Raw genomic sequence first — 19,024 nt, forward strand, 5'->3', positions numbered from 1 at the left:
GTACCAATAAATCTTAAATTTTTCTAATACAGAATTATTTCTATTTCACCAATAGAAAACTTGATTTGCCATGTTGCAAATCAATTTTTAAATTAGGGCTGAGGTTCAAGGACTTATGAATGAATTGCACCTATAATATGCAGTAAATGAATCTAGCAGTTGACTTCAGAGAGGAGATGGTAGGAAATAGTGTACGTCAGAGATGCATGCAGATAAAAAAAAAAGTAAACTGTGTGCAATAGTAAAAGATATACTTCTGTAGAATTTTTGGTTAGTAAGAATTTAGTCTTAATGCTGTGTGTTGCTCAGCCAGGTTCCAAAATCTAGAAAGACACCAGATTAGTTATTCTGAGTCAACTATGTGTAGTGGCAGGTGAGGCAGTTAATAATTTGGAATTAGTATACCCAAGAGCTACCCAAGACTGATAGCAACGTTAGATGCTGTAGGATCCCCTATTTGATGTGAAGAAGATAATTCTGTTTGGGGTGGATTCCTCCCTCTCATTTTCTCTGAGTTCTTTTTGTCTTTTATACCCAGTATTTCAGTGGAGTGCTTCTGCTGCTGAACATAGCTCACTTATACATTATGATAAACTGCTGTTATTTTCAACTGGATATTTTTAATGTCCAGTAAAGGGGGGAAAATGTAGCAGGGTGAGAGATAAAGATGTTTTGTGCTCAAATTGAGCTCTCTTTAAAATAAAAGGATTATAAAATATACCAAACATCCTTGTCTGTATGTCTAGAAGTTTCTTTTTCAGTGCCAGGCGTTTATAAAATTATATTAATGTATGATTTCTTTTTCCTTATTGTTGTATTAGAGGTACAGTTCTGTTGGGCCTGGCTCATGGACTGATGCTTTCATTTTGGAGCTGGTCTTCTGTCACCAGTTTTGCCTGGTTTCTTGTAGGTAGGTGCAAGTCCTGAGCAGAATTTTTGTTTCTATTACCTTATTCCTTTACTCAAGCCCTCTGACCCTACACCACATCTCAGAGAAGTCAATTGCTAATCAAAGCGTCTTTTTCTTTATCACTGGCTGTAGTATACACATCTGACTGGTTGACTAAGGGTTACAGGCCAAATCTCCAGGCCATTGCAGAGCAGTGTTGTTCTCTTCAGAAGCCTTTGCTGAGGTTCTGTACTCATGAGTAGTGTCTCAGTTCTCACTATCTGCATTATGTAAGGCTACATCTAGGGTTATGGGCTTGAGAGGACACAGACCACTTGATTCCACAGGAGGCACAATAACTTGTAATTTTATGAGCAGTTCACCTAGAGGCAAGCTTGCCTCCTGTCTCCCTAGTTGCTAAGATCTCCAGGCAGTAAAATAGTATGAACACCAAAGCATTTCTGCCAGACCAATATATTTCTAAATCAGTCTGCATACAGTGGGTTTTGGGTGGTGGGAAGAGGAATTCAGGTGCTGGATCTGGACATCCATTTTCAAGAGGATGGTATAGCTATGCTGTGGAGCAAGCTATGCATGGTGCAAGTAGGAGGAGATGGAAATAATTCTGCTCTTGAACTGTGGAGAGATGTGTTTTCCATACCTTCTCAGCATGGATGGATGGATGCAGCTTAGTTTAATTTGTAGGCCTATCTGAGTGAAATTTAGTGGTATAAATGCTGTTTAAAAAAAAAGCAAATCATCTTCTTTTTCGGCCTCAGCTAATTGTTTGTAAATGTTTATATCAAGAAGACAAAGCAGTACTTCCTACAAATGTTTAATAATAAATTGGGACATATCAAAATACAGAGACCAAAGGAAATGATGAGTTATGTTTTGCATTTTTTCTTATTCACCTTCCCTTTCGGAGCACTTAAGAGCCAACACTTTCAAGTCTTTTTCCACAACCTTGAAGACAAGAAATTTAATGGAAACAGAGTTTCTCCTAGTCAGGATCCAAAATAAAATACCAAATATCAGGAAAGTCACAGTAAAGACATAAGAGTTAGCAATGCTTAAACCATCAATTGCTGTCGTGGTTTAACCCCAGACGGCAACCAAGCACCACACAGCTGCCTACTTACCTCCCTCACAGTGGGATGGGGGAGAGAATCAGAAGGGTAAAAGTGAGAAAACTTGTGGGCTGAGATAAAGACAGTTTAATAGGTAAAGCAAAAGTTGCGCACACAAGCAAAGCAAAACAAGGAATTCATTCACCACTTCCCATCGGCAGGCAGGAGTTCAGCCATCTCCAGGAAAGCAGGGCTCCATCACGTGTAACAGTTACTTGGGAAGACAAACACCATCACTCTGAACGTCCCCCCTTCCTTCTTCTTCTTCTTCCAGCTTTACATGCTGAGCATGACATCAAATGGTCTGGGATATCCCTTTGGTCAGTTGGGGTCAGCTGTCCCGGCTGTGTCCCCTCCCGACTTCTTGTGTCCCCCCCAGCCTGCTCGCTGGTGGGGTGGGGTGAGAAGCAGAAAAGGCCTTGGCTCTGTGTGAGCACTGCTCAGCAGTAACGAAAACGTCTTGGCATTATCAACACTGTTTTCAGCACAAATCTAAAACATAGCTCCATATGAACTACTATGAAGAAAATTAACTCTATCCCAGTCAAAACCAGCACAGTTGCCCAAATAATTTACCTTTTGGTGCAGGTTTTTTAAGAAATGTGTGTGCAAATTGTAATGTGAGTATGAGCGTTTGATTTTTGATATACACACATTGCTAATTTAAAAAAAGTACAGAATGGTTCTTTAGCTGATTCAAGCATTGTATTCTAAAATGCTCAAAACTTTTATTTATAAGAGTAAAATATTAAAAACGTTATATACATTTGCTGTCATGATGTGAAAGTTAGTAAACATTTTCTTGCCTACAATAAAGTGTTAAAATGAAGTTGTCCTGTTATAGGGAGTTTCTGTGGTTGTTAATGTTCTGTTTGGGCTCATATCCCATCACAGTCAAGGACAGCGTGGTAAATCAAGGATCTTGCAGTTAGTAAAAGATTAATAGTTGTTTTCTTGCCCATCGTATGGTTATCTAAAGGGAGAGAAGATCAGGAAAAGATATGTTTTCTCTTCACATTAACCTATTTGATTCTTTCTATATTATGTTAAAGGAGGTTCATAACAGGCAGATGTGTTAATCTCTTAAAAACTGCATCATCCCTCTGTTGTGCTGGGAGAGCTCTGTGTAAGAAACACTGTTCAGTTTTGGCTCTTGATGATGTTTCTCCGCTGTCTTTTTGCTGCACTGTTTTCCGCTGAATAGGCAATCTTTAAGAGAATGAGATATTAGGAAAAGTAAGATGCTGTCTTTGGCTATTGGGAATAACTGTCCTTCTAGTGAAGCAGTTTTCATGGCTGCAAAACACAGTTAAATTTCCCAGAGTCTCTTTTTTTTCCTAGACAGAATGTGAAAAAGAAGATGGTGGGTAATATACCTGACTGTGACTTACTCTATTCTTTTCTATCCCTTCACAGGTTTAGCATCTTCAACTGGTCTCCTTTATTTACACACCTGGAGTGCTGCAGTTGCAGGCAACATTCTCGCTGTCTTTACTACGTGTGTGTGGCCTCAACTGGCTGGACGCTTTATTAGCTGTCTGCATCCTGGGAAAGCCATGAGTACAGCCATGTTTGCCTATGTTCTTGAATTATTCTTCTGTGTATGGTGTACAGCTTATAAATTTGTACCTGGAGGAATTTACACAAGAGAAAGCTCCCATCTTCTTTTAGGTACATTTATGACTATGAACAAATACAACTATGCTTGCTTTAGCCTCGCCCAGATGTTTAAAATGTATCTAGTGTATAAACAGTCTTTCCAAATGCTCAGCTGCTGTTTGATTTACTATGGTAAGAGTTTCTATGCAAAAATTAGTGAGACATGCAAAAAATAATCTACTTCTTTCTTTACTGTTAGAAATAGTTTAAAATGTGGACAGAAAATGTAATTCAGTTGAGGGGAAAATGACAAAGTGAAAAAAAGTCTGATAGTACACAACTGAGGAAGAGATCTGTTAATCAGTCACCCTAAAAAAAATGGCTGCAATCCAGGATGTGAGTGCACCTGTATGCTAGCTGCCTTAGATAGCAGTATGGTACCACAGGTAACAATGTAGTTTCTGGAAACTCAGGGGTTTATGAAGGCTGTGTTACTGGGACTGTAACATAATTCAGTGCATTATTTAGCCCCGCTCTGAGGAACAAAGTGCAGCATCTTGCTGATCTAGCTAGTCTGCATTTGAGACCTGAGCTTCATTTCCACGGGGCTCTACCTTATGCTTTGTGGACACTCCAAGCATGTTTGGAGGAATGTTGATAAGCCTGCAGTGTCAGAAACATGCAAACAGCAGAGGATGAAAAGAAATTGTCAGGTATTTGCCAATGAGGAAAAATTGAGGTTTTAGCAAAATGATCCCTTGATGAAGGTGGGGAGGTGGAAATGAAACCAACCCTTTCTGGTTTTGCCTCCAGAATTATTTTCTTAATAGGTACTAATGTGTTTCAATAGCATATTTCACTAATTATTTTTAAACAATGCCAAACATTGTCTTGGGCTAAGTGTGTGGCACATTTTATAAAGTGGCGCATTATCCTATATTTTGTTTGAAAAGGATTAATGAATGCTGTGCTTGACTTGTTGCTCGGATGGTTTTAGATTTTGTACATGTCTTTGCAACCACTTTCTGTCACTCCAGTTTCTTACTCTCCATATATGTTTCATATACTACAGCAATCACATGCAGGGTTTCAGTTTGTTATGTTTTGAGGAGAGTTCCATTACATTTATTGCAGTTTTCTTTGTTCTGAAAGCACTCTGGGGGGTCCATAGAAAGAGTTATCTCAGTTAATTTAATTTTATTTTTTGAAGTTATTTGAAGAGAGCATGTGGTAGAGGAGTGCCAAATATTTTCTTGAGTAAAGCTTTGACAAAAGAAAAGCTGTTACATAAAATTCTACTCTGTCACTTCCTTTGAGATACACACTAGTGATGAATTTACCTGGCGTGATCACTGGATAGTAACACAGAGATGGCCCTAGCTTTCTCTTTGGTAAAATGAAAACTGTGAACTGAACCCGTCTCAGCTGATGGCACTACATGAGTTTATATTCCATCTGAGAATCCAGTTTCTGTCTTGATGCCATCCCATTGCTTATCAAAGATTTTCAAATTATACCATAAGATTGTGTATTTGTTGCTGCACTTTTACCCTTACAGCTTGGCTTTCTGGCAAACTGCTTGTTTTCTTCTGGTTTCTTTCAGGTGCAAGTGCTATTTCTTGCTTTCTCCTCCTGTCCAATATCCTGCCTTTCTCTTGCTGCAGTTTGGGTAGGGAACTGCACCGGGAAAAGTGACAATGAAAGTAAGATCATTATATTAAAAAATTCTGTGCTGCTTCACTATGATGTAACATAATACTGAGGGGTTGGATCCCTGGTCTTCGATCAACTTTAATGGCTTTGAATCAGCCTCCCTTTGAGAAAGGTTTTGTGTGTGCCGCCTTCTTCGTTGCACTAGACCCCGCTTCCTGGTTTGCAAACTTTCACTACAACCAATGTAACAAGTAAGGGTAATAAGAAAACACTGAGTAATTGTTATTTCATCTTCAGCTATAACTCTGAAATAAAATATGACTTCTATAGTTAATTAACTATGCCACAAAGATATTAAGGACATATACCTTCTCCAGCAGAGCTCTTATGCAGTTCATTACGCTCCCACATTTTCTTTTCAGTAATTGGATCCTTTAGCTCATAAGGGATGGGAAAAGAGCTTGTTCTATTAGTCTGAACTACCTTTTGAAAAGAAAAGATACCATCACAGTGCATTGCAACTGTTAGTGCATTAGTGCACTGAAATTGCATACTAGCTTTTAAAATGTATCTATAGGTGTGCTTAGTTGTCTATTCTTAAAATGCACAGCTGCTTCTGTTGGCTCTGGAGGACAAGAATACATGATGCTGCCATGTTAAACTGTCCTCCCAACTTGCTGCAGTCTGCTTAACACTGTTTTGGAACGAACTGTTGAGCAATTGCTTTTGTAGTTACTTGTATCTTGGTGACAGAGCAGTTTATTTGCCAAGATAATAGAGATCTACAATCAACAATGTATTTTTTAATCAAGCTGTTATTTTAAGGTTCTGTAATATATAGGTGTAACTTAATTGCTCTTGTCCAGGTTGATTCCAGTGAACTTTGAAAGCACTGGGCTGAGCTGAGAGTTGTACCAGTCAATAGGGTCCTGGAAGCATTTTAGCATAATTTATCTACCATGCGCTAGCATTTTTGATGTAATACCCTGAAACTGTACTGCAAATCAGTCTTTGCTTGAGAGTGCTGGCTAAGTGTGCTTGAGATTCTTGAAGTTGGTGTTAGGATACACAAAGGTGGGGAGGTCTGCTGAAAGATTCGCTACTTTGCCCAAGATCAAAGGATTAAAATATTTTTGGTTTTATTGTTCTCCCAATTGGTACATGAATGGCGGAAGGGAAAACATGGCTTTAAACAAGTATTTCACTAACAGAAGAAACCTGATAAAATGTGCAGTAGTGGGACCCAGTAGTACCAGCAGAGTTAAAATATCTCTGTGTTTCCATAGTGAGTAATGAGACAGGTTCAGAGGATTGGTTGGTTAGCACCCAATGCAGCCTGATGCTGGGGACCACAAAGTTATCTGGTAATATCATGATCCTTAGGCTGCTGGCTTAGAAGGGAAGAGCAAGAACAGCTGTAAGTTGCATTAGTGTCAGTAGCCAGCCTTGTGCTCAGCCTGAAAGACCCAAAGGTGGACTGTATTTTGGAGCTCACCAGAGTCCAGAGTAGAGTTCATAATGTGAAGGGGTCTTTGGCTAGATACTTTTACTATTCGGTCCACTCTTCGCACAAAGCAGGCTTAATAAGGCTGTTTCAGGTGTATTAAATCTTAGCAGCAGCTTATAATTTTGATCTTCATTCTTTTTGTTCGAACCAGGTGTTCAGTGGCATTTAAAATAATCTTTTAGCTTTGAATTCTTACTGCAATACTACTGTTTTGGAATATTTTTTCTGAAATATTTATCATTAGTGGCATGTTTAATGTCACTAGCTCATTTTGTTGGAAGCAATGCTTATGTCAACAAGTACAACAATATATATTAAAAATTTTTGAAGTGCTGCAGGCATAGTTGAGGTGAATACTGTGACAATTATAAGTAGGATCTTCTCTATCAGTAAATCTCATATTGCCTGCATTACTACATTTGGTATGGCATTTATCTGTGTTTGTGCTTTGAATTGTCTTTGTTGTTGGAGCCGTAAGGTTGAATGTAACACAACAGCTGGGATTTTATAAATCATGCATTTATGAGCAATGTTTAATATGTTAAAGCTCTACAGAAGAAACTAATGATTTATATTTTTACAGGGTTTATAATGTTATGTATTGGGGTAGACTTTCTAACAGGACCCAAAAAAGACCTTAGCTCTATCTTTGAAGTGAAAAGCAACCAAAAGCCACTATTCAAAAGGAGTAAAAACTACATTAAACTACGTAAGTATAATTTTACTTCCTTTCTTCCATGACTCTAGGAATACTGTCTGAGGAAAAAGAGTAATGCAGTGGAGTGTTTTGCTCAGGTGTTTTAGAACTGGTTTTTTGGTGCTAGTTTTAGAGCTAGACTTGTAGTTGGTATTGCTCTGGTTCCAGTTTTAATGATGACATACTATTGGAGCAGCTGATTCACTATGATTATGGTTGAGAGAGAGGCTCTTCCTCATGGAATGTGTTAAATGGAGACCAAAAAAAATGAACTGGGGAAAAAAGAAAATGTGAAAATGGATTTGGCATCATTTGAGATTTCATTTTGGTGGTTGATGAGGAGGCCTCTCTGGATCTTGGGATTTATTACATGTGTAGACAAAAGAGATGAATGATTTCTCAGCCCATTCAGTGTGGTGATTTTGAAGCAGTTCAGTGTGCTGCCCTTTAAAGGGCTGTGTGAGCTGGCTAGCAGTGGGATGGGACACTGCTGTATAACGTGACAGCCCTCCTGCGTGAGGAGGCAGTCCTGCAAAGCCTGTTGTGGCTGACGTCACAACACAATTCTGACGCCTTGCTGCACGTTCAGACCAGGCCTATCCTCAGGAAACCTTTGTCATCTCCTGCCTGTGAACTATGCCTAGGGATCCCAGCTTTCCAGATGATATGTATGAGGTCTGCTTTTTTCCTTAGGTTTCGAAGAGAAAATGAAATGTTTGAGGTTTTACCTCTTGGCTTTTAAACCTCTGGAATCCATCCAAATGATGTTTTCAAGTATTTCTCTACAATCATTTGAGCTTCAAATTTGTTTTCATTGCTTGCTTACTTTTTGTAAGGAAGAAGTCTGTCAATATGGTGAAGTTTGGTAGAGGAAAAAATTGCTAGGCGTTAGGGCATGCTAACCCTACAGAGATCAGGATGCTGGAGTTTCAAATTCCTGCATCTTTTTTTGCTCTGTGACTTTGGATCAAACCACTTATCATTTGCGTACCTCATTTTGCCTCATTTGGAAAGCGGAGACAATAGTGCTTCACCACTTTTCAGGGCTGTTTCTGAAAACTTTATGAAGGTCTTTACCCTATATACTCTACCCTATATACTCGGGGGCCAGAAGAATGTGCCCCCTGAGAGTTTGTGTGTTAGAGGCAACGTGAGCACCAATGAATTTAAATATTACTACTCAAAAACATTTCACAAAAGTGAGTAAATACTTAAAAATACTGTCTGTAACAAAGCACAGCCCTTGCTCAGCTAATTTTGTGACATTACAACAGTAACTCTTGTATTTCCTCATCATGCCCAGACTTGCATTGTTTCTCAGCTTCCCCTTTAAGCACCTTTGCATCTTGCAGAGTATGAAATTGCTTGACATTTGCTAATGTAAACAGCACGTCCTTTCTTCTGGCATTGTCCATGATAACATTTATTTAAATTTTACACAAAATTGTTCCAGAAAACGTGCATAAAAATAATTACATATCAGTTTAAAGATTTGATGAAAGAATAAACTGGAGTTACTGAAATCATTGTAGGTAGCGTATGCCACTATGTAAATGAAATAACTGCAGAGGGTTTTGATCATCAAGTTACCATATGCCAAACCCTGACAGCTCTTAAGTGTCCACTGTGGTTATTTGGAAGGCTACAGGAGCAATGGGAAAGCTCTGAATTTGCATTCTGAGAAGCCACAGTGCCTTTCCAAGAATGTGTCAGACAAAGGACTGCTCTGGAGGTCTGGCAGAGATCACATCTTTCTGACATGTAAAGGCTTGTGAAGTAAACTAAATTTTCTTTGACACATTATATTAATACAAAATAAAAATTGTATACTACAAATGTATACCTGCAACACAGAGAGAAAAACACTGAAAAGTTTACATGATGCTCTTACTCATCCCCTATAAGGAATTCTTCAGCAGGTATCACTTTTACATAAATATTCCAAGGAGTTTTGGTATATTGTATCTTTTCAGCCTGTTGTCTTTTGGAGAATGTAAGTGTATCTGCACACATATAGATATTCTGCATGCATATAGATACTCTTAAGTACGCCCCTTTGGAATGGTGTTATCACTGGCATATGGGGAAATTTAAATGCATGTATTTCCCATTCTATGTATAGCACACCTTAGAATGACAGTGTACCCAGTTCTGTTTAACTGCAGTAATAATGTTATTTTCTCTTGCTTTAAAAACAACTTTTCTGTGTTTCTCTGTTTCAAGTATTGTGGCTGTTTGTTGGTGTTGGTTTGCTAGGATTGGGTCTACGTTATAAAACTTACCAGAAGAAGTTGGGCCAAGGGGTGAGTAGTGTGTTTGTGAACAATGGTAACTTTCAAATATACAGTAAAATGTGTGTGTGTTATCTTAGGTGTATTGGTTGGTGCTGAAGAAGTCTTTGTACCAGAATCCAAGTATTCAACAAAACTAATGCAGAAATGAAGATGCAGAAAGTCTAATTTGTAAATTCATGTTGAACATAGGAAATGTCTGGGTCTTTGGAGATTTATAGTGCTGCTATGAAGGAAAAAAATATTCTTAAAACCAGAGAAATGCTTGCCTCATATATTCAATTTGAATGTTAATTTTATAAATTAGTTTTTTGAATTGTATTCAAAACTTGACTGGACAATGCTGTTAGCAGCCTGATCTTATATCAGTGAAGTCTGAACACATAACTTCCTGAGGTTCCTTCCAGCTGAAGTAATTCTATGCTTCTATATTTATATGCATAACTCTGAATTGAACCTCTGTGAAAAGTTGGTTGACTTAGATTAGATTTAGACTAGTTATGGAAATTGGGTAAAAATCAGAAGATTCCAGTTTTCTATTTGGCAAAAAAATTAGGTATTGCAACGATAGTAATAATTAAGATGCTTAATGCTCTGGAAATTTAGCATTTAGATTACTTACAAGTTGTCCAAGTGTGTTACTTGCCTATTTAATAATTTTAATTCAAAATTAGAGCTGTTTTGATCAGATATAAATTAACATGTTTCCATTCTATGATTTAGTTGATTAGTAATACAAAATTGAATTTTTGATGCAGTTGGTTACAATTAGGAATTAGACTTTTTTTCTTTTGGTGGCAGTTCGGAAATAGTCCTTTGAAACTTGCTCTTGACATGTATTCCTGTTGGTAATTTTTCTGTTAGAGAAATCACTGATGACAAATGTAGAAAAAGATGCAGAAAAGGTGATGAGAGCTGAGTAGAAATTGTGTGTGTGTGCGTGTGTATGCGCCCACAGGCACGTGCGTATTCAAACATGCACACAGACATATACAGTTGGCTTTCTTTTTAGAACTCATCCAGGTTTGTAGTACCTTATAATGTGGAAAAAAGCAGGTAGTTCGTCTTAGAAAGATGAAAAAAATTGTAGTCTTTTTCATGTTCATTTATTTGCTGTTACTTGTACAAATTCATTTTAACTATGATGACTTTTCTCCTCTTGTTAATAGCAGATTTTTCTCAAAAATACCTGAAGTCTTTGTAATCCTGACAGGTTTATTAGGAAAATATGTTGGTTAAAACATCTCTTCTTGCTGTCTTTTATGGCACCATGTATCTGATGTTGTTGACTGCAAAGGTATAATATATAAAAGTCAAATTGTACTTTTTTTCCATTTATTATTTTGAGGTTCCAAAAAGAGAATTCTCTGCTATGATCTGGCCTTTTAGATTTGCATATGACAATGAAGGATGGTCTAATTTGGAAGGATCAGCTAATTTGCTTGATCAGACAGGTAACTTTTTTTTTTTCCACTTCATTTATATTTGAGAGGGTTCATCTGAAGAGACAGAAGCAAGAACACCTGCTGGGTGACCAAATCCATTCTTACATTAGCACAAGAACCTGTGTCTAGTGGCTTTCTCCTGAATTTGTGAGCTGTTCCAGTACAATCACTTCTGTTAAAAATCCATTTGCAGAGGTGATATTTTTTTTTAATGTCTTTTAAAGAGGTTTCTGGTTGGAGGAAACAGTTTGTTTATTATTTGGATTTTTTTCTCATATTGCTGATGAGTTATTTGTCTATAGAGAAATTTTTTGCATAAATGAAATAATGATAAGTATCCTTCTAGATCAAATTTAATGTTTTATAACCTCTCTATTTTTTTTAGATGTGAAGCATTATATAATTCCTAAAGGCTCTGAAATTAAAATGCCATAAACAAGATGTACAGAGGAGAAACAGACAAGTCTGTTTCCATCACTGAGCCAGAGCAATGTATAAAAGAAAAATAGTGATTGTAGCTTGGTTGAGTTGTCATGATTTTACTGTAAAGGCTGCATAACCTGTTGCTCATGGACAGGATTTTGGTTGGAAAATTAGCTATAGGAAATGAAGAATTTGGACCAAAGATTAGTGCTGCTGCAGGGTGCATTGAAAGGAATTTACTGGTGGTGCTTGTAGGTGTTGCTTGTTTCCTGCGATACCCATAAGATAGGGAAGACTGGAAGCTGCTGCTTTAAGATTTAAAGCAGCTCAGGAGATTAGGAAGCATCCATGCTGCCATTCTAGCGTTTGTTGTTCTGTCCTCCTATGGTGTGAATGTGCCACAGGGTTTTCCTGAGCAGCTCAGGCTTGACAGACCCAAGTAATGGGAGGGCACTGACACAGGTGCTGCAGTGCAAGCTTTGATTTTGTGGCAGAGATGCCCAGGAGTTAGTGAAGAGGGAACAGGCTGATTCGTGCGTCATTCACTCTGTTGTCCCATGATCAAAGGTTCAGAGGGCTGAGCTATGTAGGCTGTCTAGTGATACGAGAAAACAGCTAGGACACTTAATGAATTGAAATTTGGAGCTTTCTTGTATATGTGCGATTCCATAGCTCATGTCTGGGTATTTATTTAATTTTTGGATATTTATTTATGAACTGTAATGAATGCATTTATTTCTGGTACCTATAGTTTAAATTCATGAATATTAGAAAAAGTGATTACTTGGTTATGTCCACTGAGCATTTCTTTGTGGTAATGAAGTATCGCTTCTAGAAGAAGCAATTGGTAAAGCAAAAAGGCAGCAAATTCCAAAATATAAATGAATAAATCTTAATTCCTGGTTGCTGGAAACAGTATTCTGGAGTTTTATGTTACATGTATATTGTTATATAAAATACCACATTAAAATTTCCAGGAAATGCATTCATGCATTCAGAGTTAAGCTGCAGATTCTTAAACAATTTATTTGCTAAAGAAGAGTAGCTGATTTTGAGAGCCACAGAGAAAAACAGTGGCTAACTTCTTCAGCATAGAGGTTATCTTTAAAGGTGTGGTAGTGTGCATTCCTTGGGCTCATCTTCTCCCTGTTGGAATAGTGAAGATGCGACATGTAATGACTTTTGTGACTGGAACTCCTGTCTGCCATGAAGGGAACGAACATCAACCCCTCTCAATGGTTTCAGTCATTGTTTCTATGGCCAGCATGTATGCTAATGATGTAGAAGCAAAAATCTGGGAATCCACTTAAAAGTACTCTGAGCTACCATTTTCCCTGCTAACATTGTTTTCATAGTGCTAAATAAGACATTTCAAAAGCTAAAAATCTTATGTGGCAAGAATGGTGCTGGATGGAGGAGTCTTAATTCCTTATAGAAGGGCTGCAGAAGAAGTGGTGACTCCGTCTGCCTTCTGGAGTAGGAGAGCACTCCAAGGCAGGCATAATCACAGCAAGAAGGGAGCACTTGTTGCTGCTGCAGCCTTACCAACCTGCTGCTCAGGCTGAGCCTGGATGGTTCAGCCAGCCTGTGGCCAGCTTGCAGACTCCCACTTTCCTTCAGGTATGGGCAGGTCGTTCTTAGCTGCCAGTTCGTTGAGGGACCACATAGCTCTTCCTGTATCCTGCAGTTAAAATGTTGGGGAGCCTGTCATGTTCCCCTGACAAAACCACACCTCGGCATGTAAACAGTGAGGGACCACAGTGCCCTGAGAAAGTGAGGTGGCTGCAGATGGTCAACAATTCACTAGAGCTGGGATCCCTTCTGTTACCATGCCTGGGGGCTGATGCTAGGTTGCTATGGGCTGATTAATTGTTTCGGCAACAGCAGCCTGCTCCCTCTTGCACAGGACCCTTTGGAACAGAATAGGATTTGGTAGATGAAGGTAAGTGCAGATGTGCTGTGTAGCTCTCGTTCATCAGGTTGAAAGCAGTAGACTCTACTGTGCTATTAATCTGTGTATGCACATTGTGTCTAATGCTTTTGAAAGGGTCTGCACTAGGTATGTGCAGGCCAGGTGTACTGTGCAGTCTCATATGTGTGTGGTTATGCACCAGGGAGGAACTATGGCAACCAAACACTATGTATCTCTTCATCAGAGGTTGTGTAGCCTACAGTGACCAAAAGTTTGGCCATGACTTTGCCAGTGTTAGGGTTTGCCCTGATTGACTCCTGAAGGGCTTGTGTCCATCCCTCTGTAATCAAAAGGGAAATGATGACATTGTATAGTAATTTATAAATCACATTTATAGATCACAGTTACAAATTTGGAAAGATTTTCTTTCTTCTTCCCATTTTAGATGCAGATTTTATCACTATTATAGAGAGTGATGCCTCTAAACCATTCATTGGGAACAACGATCCAACAATGTGGCTAGGAGAAAGACTAGGATTTTATACAGATTTTGGTCCAAGCACAAGAGATCACACTTGGGGGTGAGTCATCTTTATGTGCACAGTGACAGTAAATAAATGTAAATACACTACCCAATGCTAACTCCACTGGAACATGGGCAAAGAATAATTGGAATAACAATCACCGTAATCACTTGTTGGAGCTTGTCTTTAAGAACATGCTTTCATTCCTTAGCATTACAATGCAATGCAGATGAAGTTTTCTCATTAAAAATGATCAGGTTTTTGTGCCTGCCCCTGTAAGGTACTTTGGCTTTGGTGATGCAGAGGATAGCATCCTGCCACTTATTGTACAGATTTGGAAGTTTGGCATTCTAAGTACTATATCTGATTCCCTTTTCTCATTATTTTGTTTTGGATTTCAGACTTAAAAATGTGATAGCAGTTGGAAAATATAACTGTACCTGGAGTTATTAGAAATTTTGAATTCATTAAATCCGGTTTGGGCTGTATAGTGAGAAACAGGCATAGAAAGACGCATGTCTATTTGACCAGATTTTTTTGTGTCTGATTTTACTCTAATGCTTGACCAACTACCAGTTGCATATCTTTGAATATGTTTGCCCTCTGGAAAATAGTGGCTTATGATGTGGCCTTTTTTCAGGGGGATATGCAGGTCTTTGTGGCAGACAGAGCTTCCTAGTGATGTTGCAATGGCTATCTCATTTTTGCCATATGTGAGGGGAATTTAGTAACTTTCCTTTTCCAGAGCCTGTGTGTTTAAGTGATGCAGAATGGGGCAGAAAACTCATTCTCTGAAATTTTCTTCATGAAATATTTTGAAAAACCTGATGCAAAATGGTTTTAAGGTTGATTCCAAACAGAAGCTGAAAGAATGAGAAATCTCCTGCTTTAGAGATATATTTCTACCTGCTTCTACTTCTAATAAAATACATTTTAATTACTGGTAGTATAAAATTCTGTTTCGTCTGAGGATGCAGATTTTGAAAGGCTCAGTGTAAGAATTCATATATATGGAATGGTATTTCTTAGTGTAGGAATGAATTTGATAATACATTTTTAGACGTGTACTTAAGTAATATTTTAGAGGAAAACCTTCTAAATTCAGAAAAATCCGCTACATGGTTTGTGTTCTGGTCTGATGGTTTGAGTTCAGTGGCCATTAGTCTTCTGCTCACATTTATCTGCTTAGTTCATGCTTGTGATGCTTGTGAGCTACAAAATGTAACTGTTTCCCTCTTCTCATGTAGGATTATGGCACTATCAAGGTATCCAATTGTAAAATCCACCCATCACCTCCTTCCATCTCCAGAGGGAGAGATTGCACCTGCCATCTCCATGACAGTCAACTTCACAGGCAAACTGGTTGATTTTGTTGTTGCCCACTTTGGAAATGAAGAGTGTGTATTTTATTTATTGTTACATATGTCGTGCAAAGTCATGTAACCTAATTGTAATTTGTGAACTGGGATTTCTTTTGTACCCTTTAAAACCTGCTGCTGTAATACTGGTTCTAACAGAACACTGTGAAGAAATACTGTGATATAGCTACTGGTTTAAAATTTTGAAGCATTTTTTAAAAAAGATAAATGTGTCACATAAAACTCAGCTGAGCCTAATATCTGAGTTACTAATAAACTAATAAATACCTAATATCTGAGTTACTATAAAAATATAGTTCTGCAAAACTACAACAAGTAATAGGGCTACAGATACATGTCAGTACAGGATAGCATCCTTCTGACTTCCTATGTGTGGAATAGATCTATTATATTCCACAACGAGTGCAAATAGTTAGATAGCATTAATGGACAATTGATGTTTATTAAAATAAAAAGTAACAATTCTGAAACCTCCAAGAAAGGACAGTGTTGAAACAGCAACAAAAATATCCATTCAGTGTCCTTTTGACTATATGAAACTGGAAATATGAAATCTGATCTCTGGATTCTGAAAGGAAGAATTATACCAGTAAGTCAAATATGTGATAGAAAAGATTAAGGTATATATTTCAGTTCTTTACTTTAAAACAGTATCTTGATTACTTGTGTGTAATGAGTATTAATAAGGGATAGTTTTGTGATGCTCCATGTAGCTGTATGTTCTGTTTTATTTGCTGCAATATCTAGTATGTTTGTGGTTATGTAGTAAGATTTGGAATTTTTTCTATATATTTGTTGTAATTCCTGGAGAGGCAAATTTATGGATTGGGTGCAGAATACAATATACAAAGAACCTGCTCAGAAAGCAGCAGGAATTCTCATTATCCCACGCTGAGCTTCCCCATTTCCTTCCCCTGTGTAGAAGCTGTGCTCCAAGCATGCAAATTGTTTATAGATTTCCCTTTTACTAAACACATATAGTTGTCAGAAACCACTCTCAATTTGAACTCTAGAAAGGAATTTCATTCCGTGCCTTGCACAGATGATTAGACTTGCCTCTCTGAGAAACTGTCAAAGTAGAAGAAAATAGCACTGTGTTCCCCCTCACAGAGAGATGAGATAAAGATGAAGGAGAAATAGGAAGAGACACATGGGAAATGAGGGCAAATGAGATTGTGTTTTGAGGTGAATGAATTTGTAATTAAATCACACACCACTGCTTGTTTTTCATCTTTTTTCATCTGCTGCTTAGGATGACATAAACTGTAGAATACTGGATAACTAGGGATTTTTTTTAAAGACTGTTTTTAAAATACGGGAATGTCTGTGTCATTTAAAAAAATTCATCTTCTGGAGAGGTGTAATTCTGGAAGGAGCAGCTAGCTGAGCAGGCAACTTCACATATACCTAGGTCAGCTTTCTGTGTAAAGGGTTGGGTTTTTTGTCTCCAGTCTGTGCTCTTTCTCTCTAATGCATTTCCTTCAGTCAGAAGCACTGCTATTTAGAAAGCATAGCAGCATTTAAATTCTTGTCTTCTTTTGGGATTACAGATTCTAAAATCAACTCCCTGTCTCAATGGTATTTTGCCCTGTCTACCAAAATATGGAAGAGAACGTGCTTTACACAACTGTTTAAAGTTACTAACATGAAGAATCATAGAAAGAGAACTGCCTTTACATTATGTTATGACAAATCCAAGGACAGGGAATGGGATCCAATGCAGTATTTTACCAGGCTCTGATTATGCTATCACTTTTGGTCATGTTGGAACTGTTGTGTAAATCTTGTTAAAGAAATGCAGAATACCTGCCAAATGTCATTAAGTAGTGTTAATGGGATGATGTAGCTCTTAAGTTATATTTCATAAATTTTGACCCAGACTTTAAGACTATATTTACCATGATCTGTCCATCATAAAAGTTTTGTTAGCATGTGAGCTCTTTGTTACGCACCGTGCTGTGCTAGCACAATTAAATTTCAAGTGCAGGCAGAGACAAAGCCTCAGATAACCAAAGCACGCACATTCACATTTCCTAGTGATGAGATCACTATTAAAAACAAAACAGTAATAGAAAAAGTTGTTCCTATATTGGTTAGAAAGAGAACCCTAATTACATCTACCATGACCATGTGGCTTTTATCGAACATAGTGATCATTTTGAATCAGTGAGCTTTCTGTAAACTTTCATACTCTGTAATACTGAGCAATAAAAAAGGTACCAGATTCGTTTGTGGTTTACTATGTTATATAGCACAAAGATTCTGAGCTAAAATGTATATATGGTAAAGTCTTTTCCATTTCTTTCAGAGAGGACTTGGACAGAAAACTCCAGGCTATAGCTGTTTCAAATCTATTGAAGACTAGCTCTAAGCAAGTTGTATTTCTAGGGTACATCACTTCAGCTCCTGGATCGAGAGATTATACTGAATTAATAGAAAATGGAAATGTCAAGGTAACTTAAAAGTACTGCTTCTTTTAGCAGTTAGAGATAATATATATTTGAAACAGTCAGCTTAATATTTCAAATTGATAACTTAGAAATGGACATATAAGAAAATACATGCCCATTGTCAAATACAATCTTCAGCTACCTCATGACATGTTATAGAGAAGGTGGAGTTACACAGTGAAAGAACAAGAGACAATGAACAGCAGTTGCCACAAGGGAAATGCCAGTTAGATAGTGGAAGAAAAAAAATAAAAATAATCACAGTTAGGGTTGTCAAGCATTAGAACAGGCGCCCAGAGAAGTTGTGAAATCCCCATCCTTGGAGATATTCAGAAGTTGGCTGCATAAGGCCCTGAGCAACCTGCTCAAAGTTACTTTGAGCATAGGGTTGGGAGTGGGTGACCTCCAGACATCCCTTCCATCCTCTAATTCTGTGATTCTTTTGTTTTAAAACTGAGTTCTGCAGTTTGGTTTTCTGTCAGATGTCAAAAAGTTGTCTGATTTGTCTGTGTCTAACAGTGGGTTTTTTTTCTTTCTACCTTATTACAGTGTTTTAGGCAAAACGTTCTTCTGCAGCAGGTTTACACATTGGTTCTGTTACTGATTTAAAGCCTACGTGTAAGGAAAGCTTGCCTTATTTGTTTGACTTTTTTTTTCCCCTTTCACTCATAGGATATTGACAGTACAGATCATGACAGATGGTGTAGCTATATTATGTATCGCGGAGTAATAAGGTATGTTAAAGTGGATCATTTATTCATTGGTTTTAAATATCTTTATGACAATCAGTTTTATGCCCTTCTATAGGTAATTGTAGAAGAGTCTTATCTCCCTAAACAATTATGTATGGACAGTTAGATATACCATGAAGTAATGTGAAACATTGATCTTGGGATGAATTGGTGTATTTCTGAATATAATTTACAAAGAGAGTATTACAAGTTTCATCCTTCTGTGTCAGAAGTCTTCAGATCTAATCTGCTTTGGTAACATAAAACTACTTTTTTCCAAAGCTCTGCAGCTTCATTCTAAAATGTGAAGGCTAAGCCTTAATTTGTATGTGACACAGAAGATACAAATTTTGAACTATGATTGTAGGGTTTGTTGAAGCAAAATGCTGATCTA

At 37.7% G+C, this 19,024-nt stretch overlaps 1 protein-coding gene across 3 annotated transcripts in view; it reads left to right on the top strand.

Annotated features, from left to right (window-relative positions):
- The window catches only part of CWH43 (cell wall biogenesis 43 C-terminal homolog), a 29,517-nt gene that overhangs the window by 7,045 nt on the left and 3,448 nt on the right, over positions 1-19,024 (top strand). For all 3 annotated transcript variants that reach the window (XM_030025981.1, XM_030025973.1, XM_030025988.1), the window contains 9 exons: positions 822-910; positions 3,436-3,690; positions 7,362-7,487; positions 9,699-9,778; positions 11,115-11,220; positions 13,992-14,127; positions 15,318-15,467; positions 17,758-17,902; positions 18,572-18,633. In XM_030025981.1, coding sequence (XP_029881841.1) covers positions 822-910; positions 3,436-3,690; positions 7,362-7,487; positions 9,699-9,778; positions 11,115-11,220; positions 13,992-14,127; positions 15,318-15,467; positions 17,758-17,902; positions 18,572-18,633 — 1,149 coding nt within the window. The remainder of the gene's footprint in view (positions 1-821; positions 911-3,435; positions 3,691-7,361; positions 7,488-9,698; positions 9,779-11,114; positions 11,221-13,991; positions 14,128-15,317; positions 15,468-17,757; positions 17,903-18,571; positions 18,634-19,024) is intronic.

Source organism: Aquila chrysaetos, chromosome 1, assembly GCF_900496995.4.
Source record: "Aquila chrysaetos chrysaetos chromosome 1, bAquChr1.4, whole genome shotgun sequence".
Lineage (NCBI taxonomy): Eukaryota > Metazoa > Chordata > Aves > Accipitriformes > Accipitridae > Aquila > Aquila chrysaetos.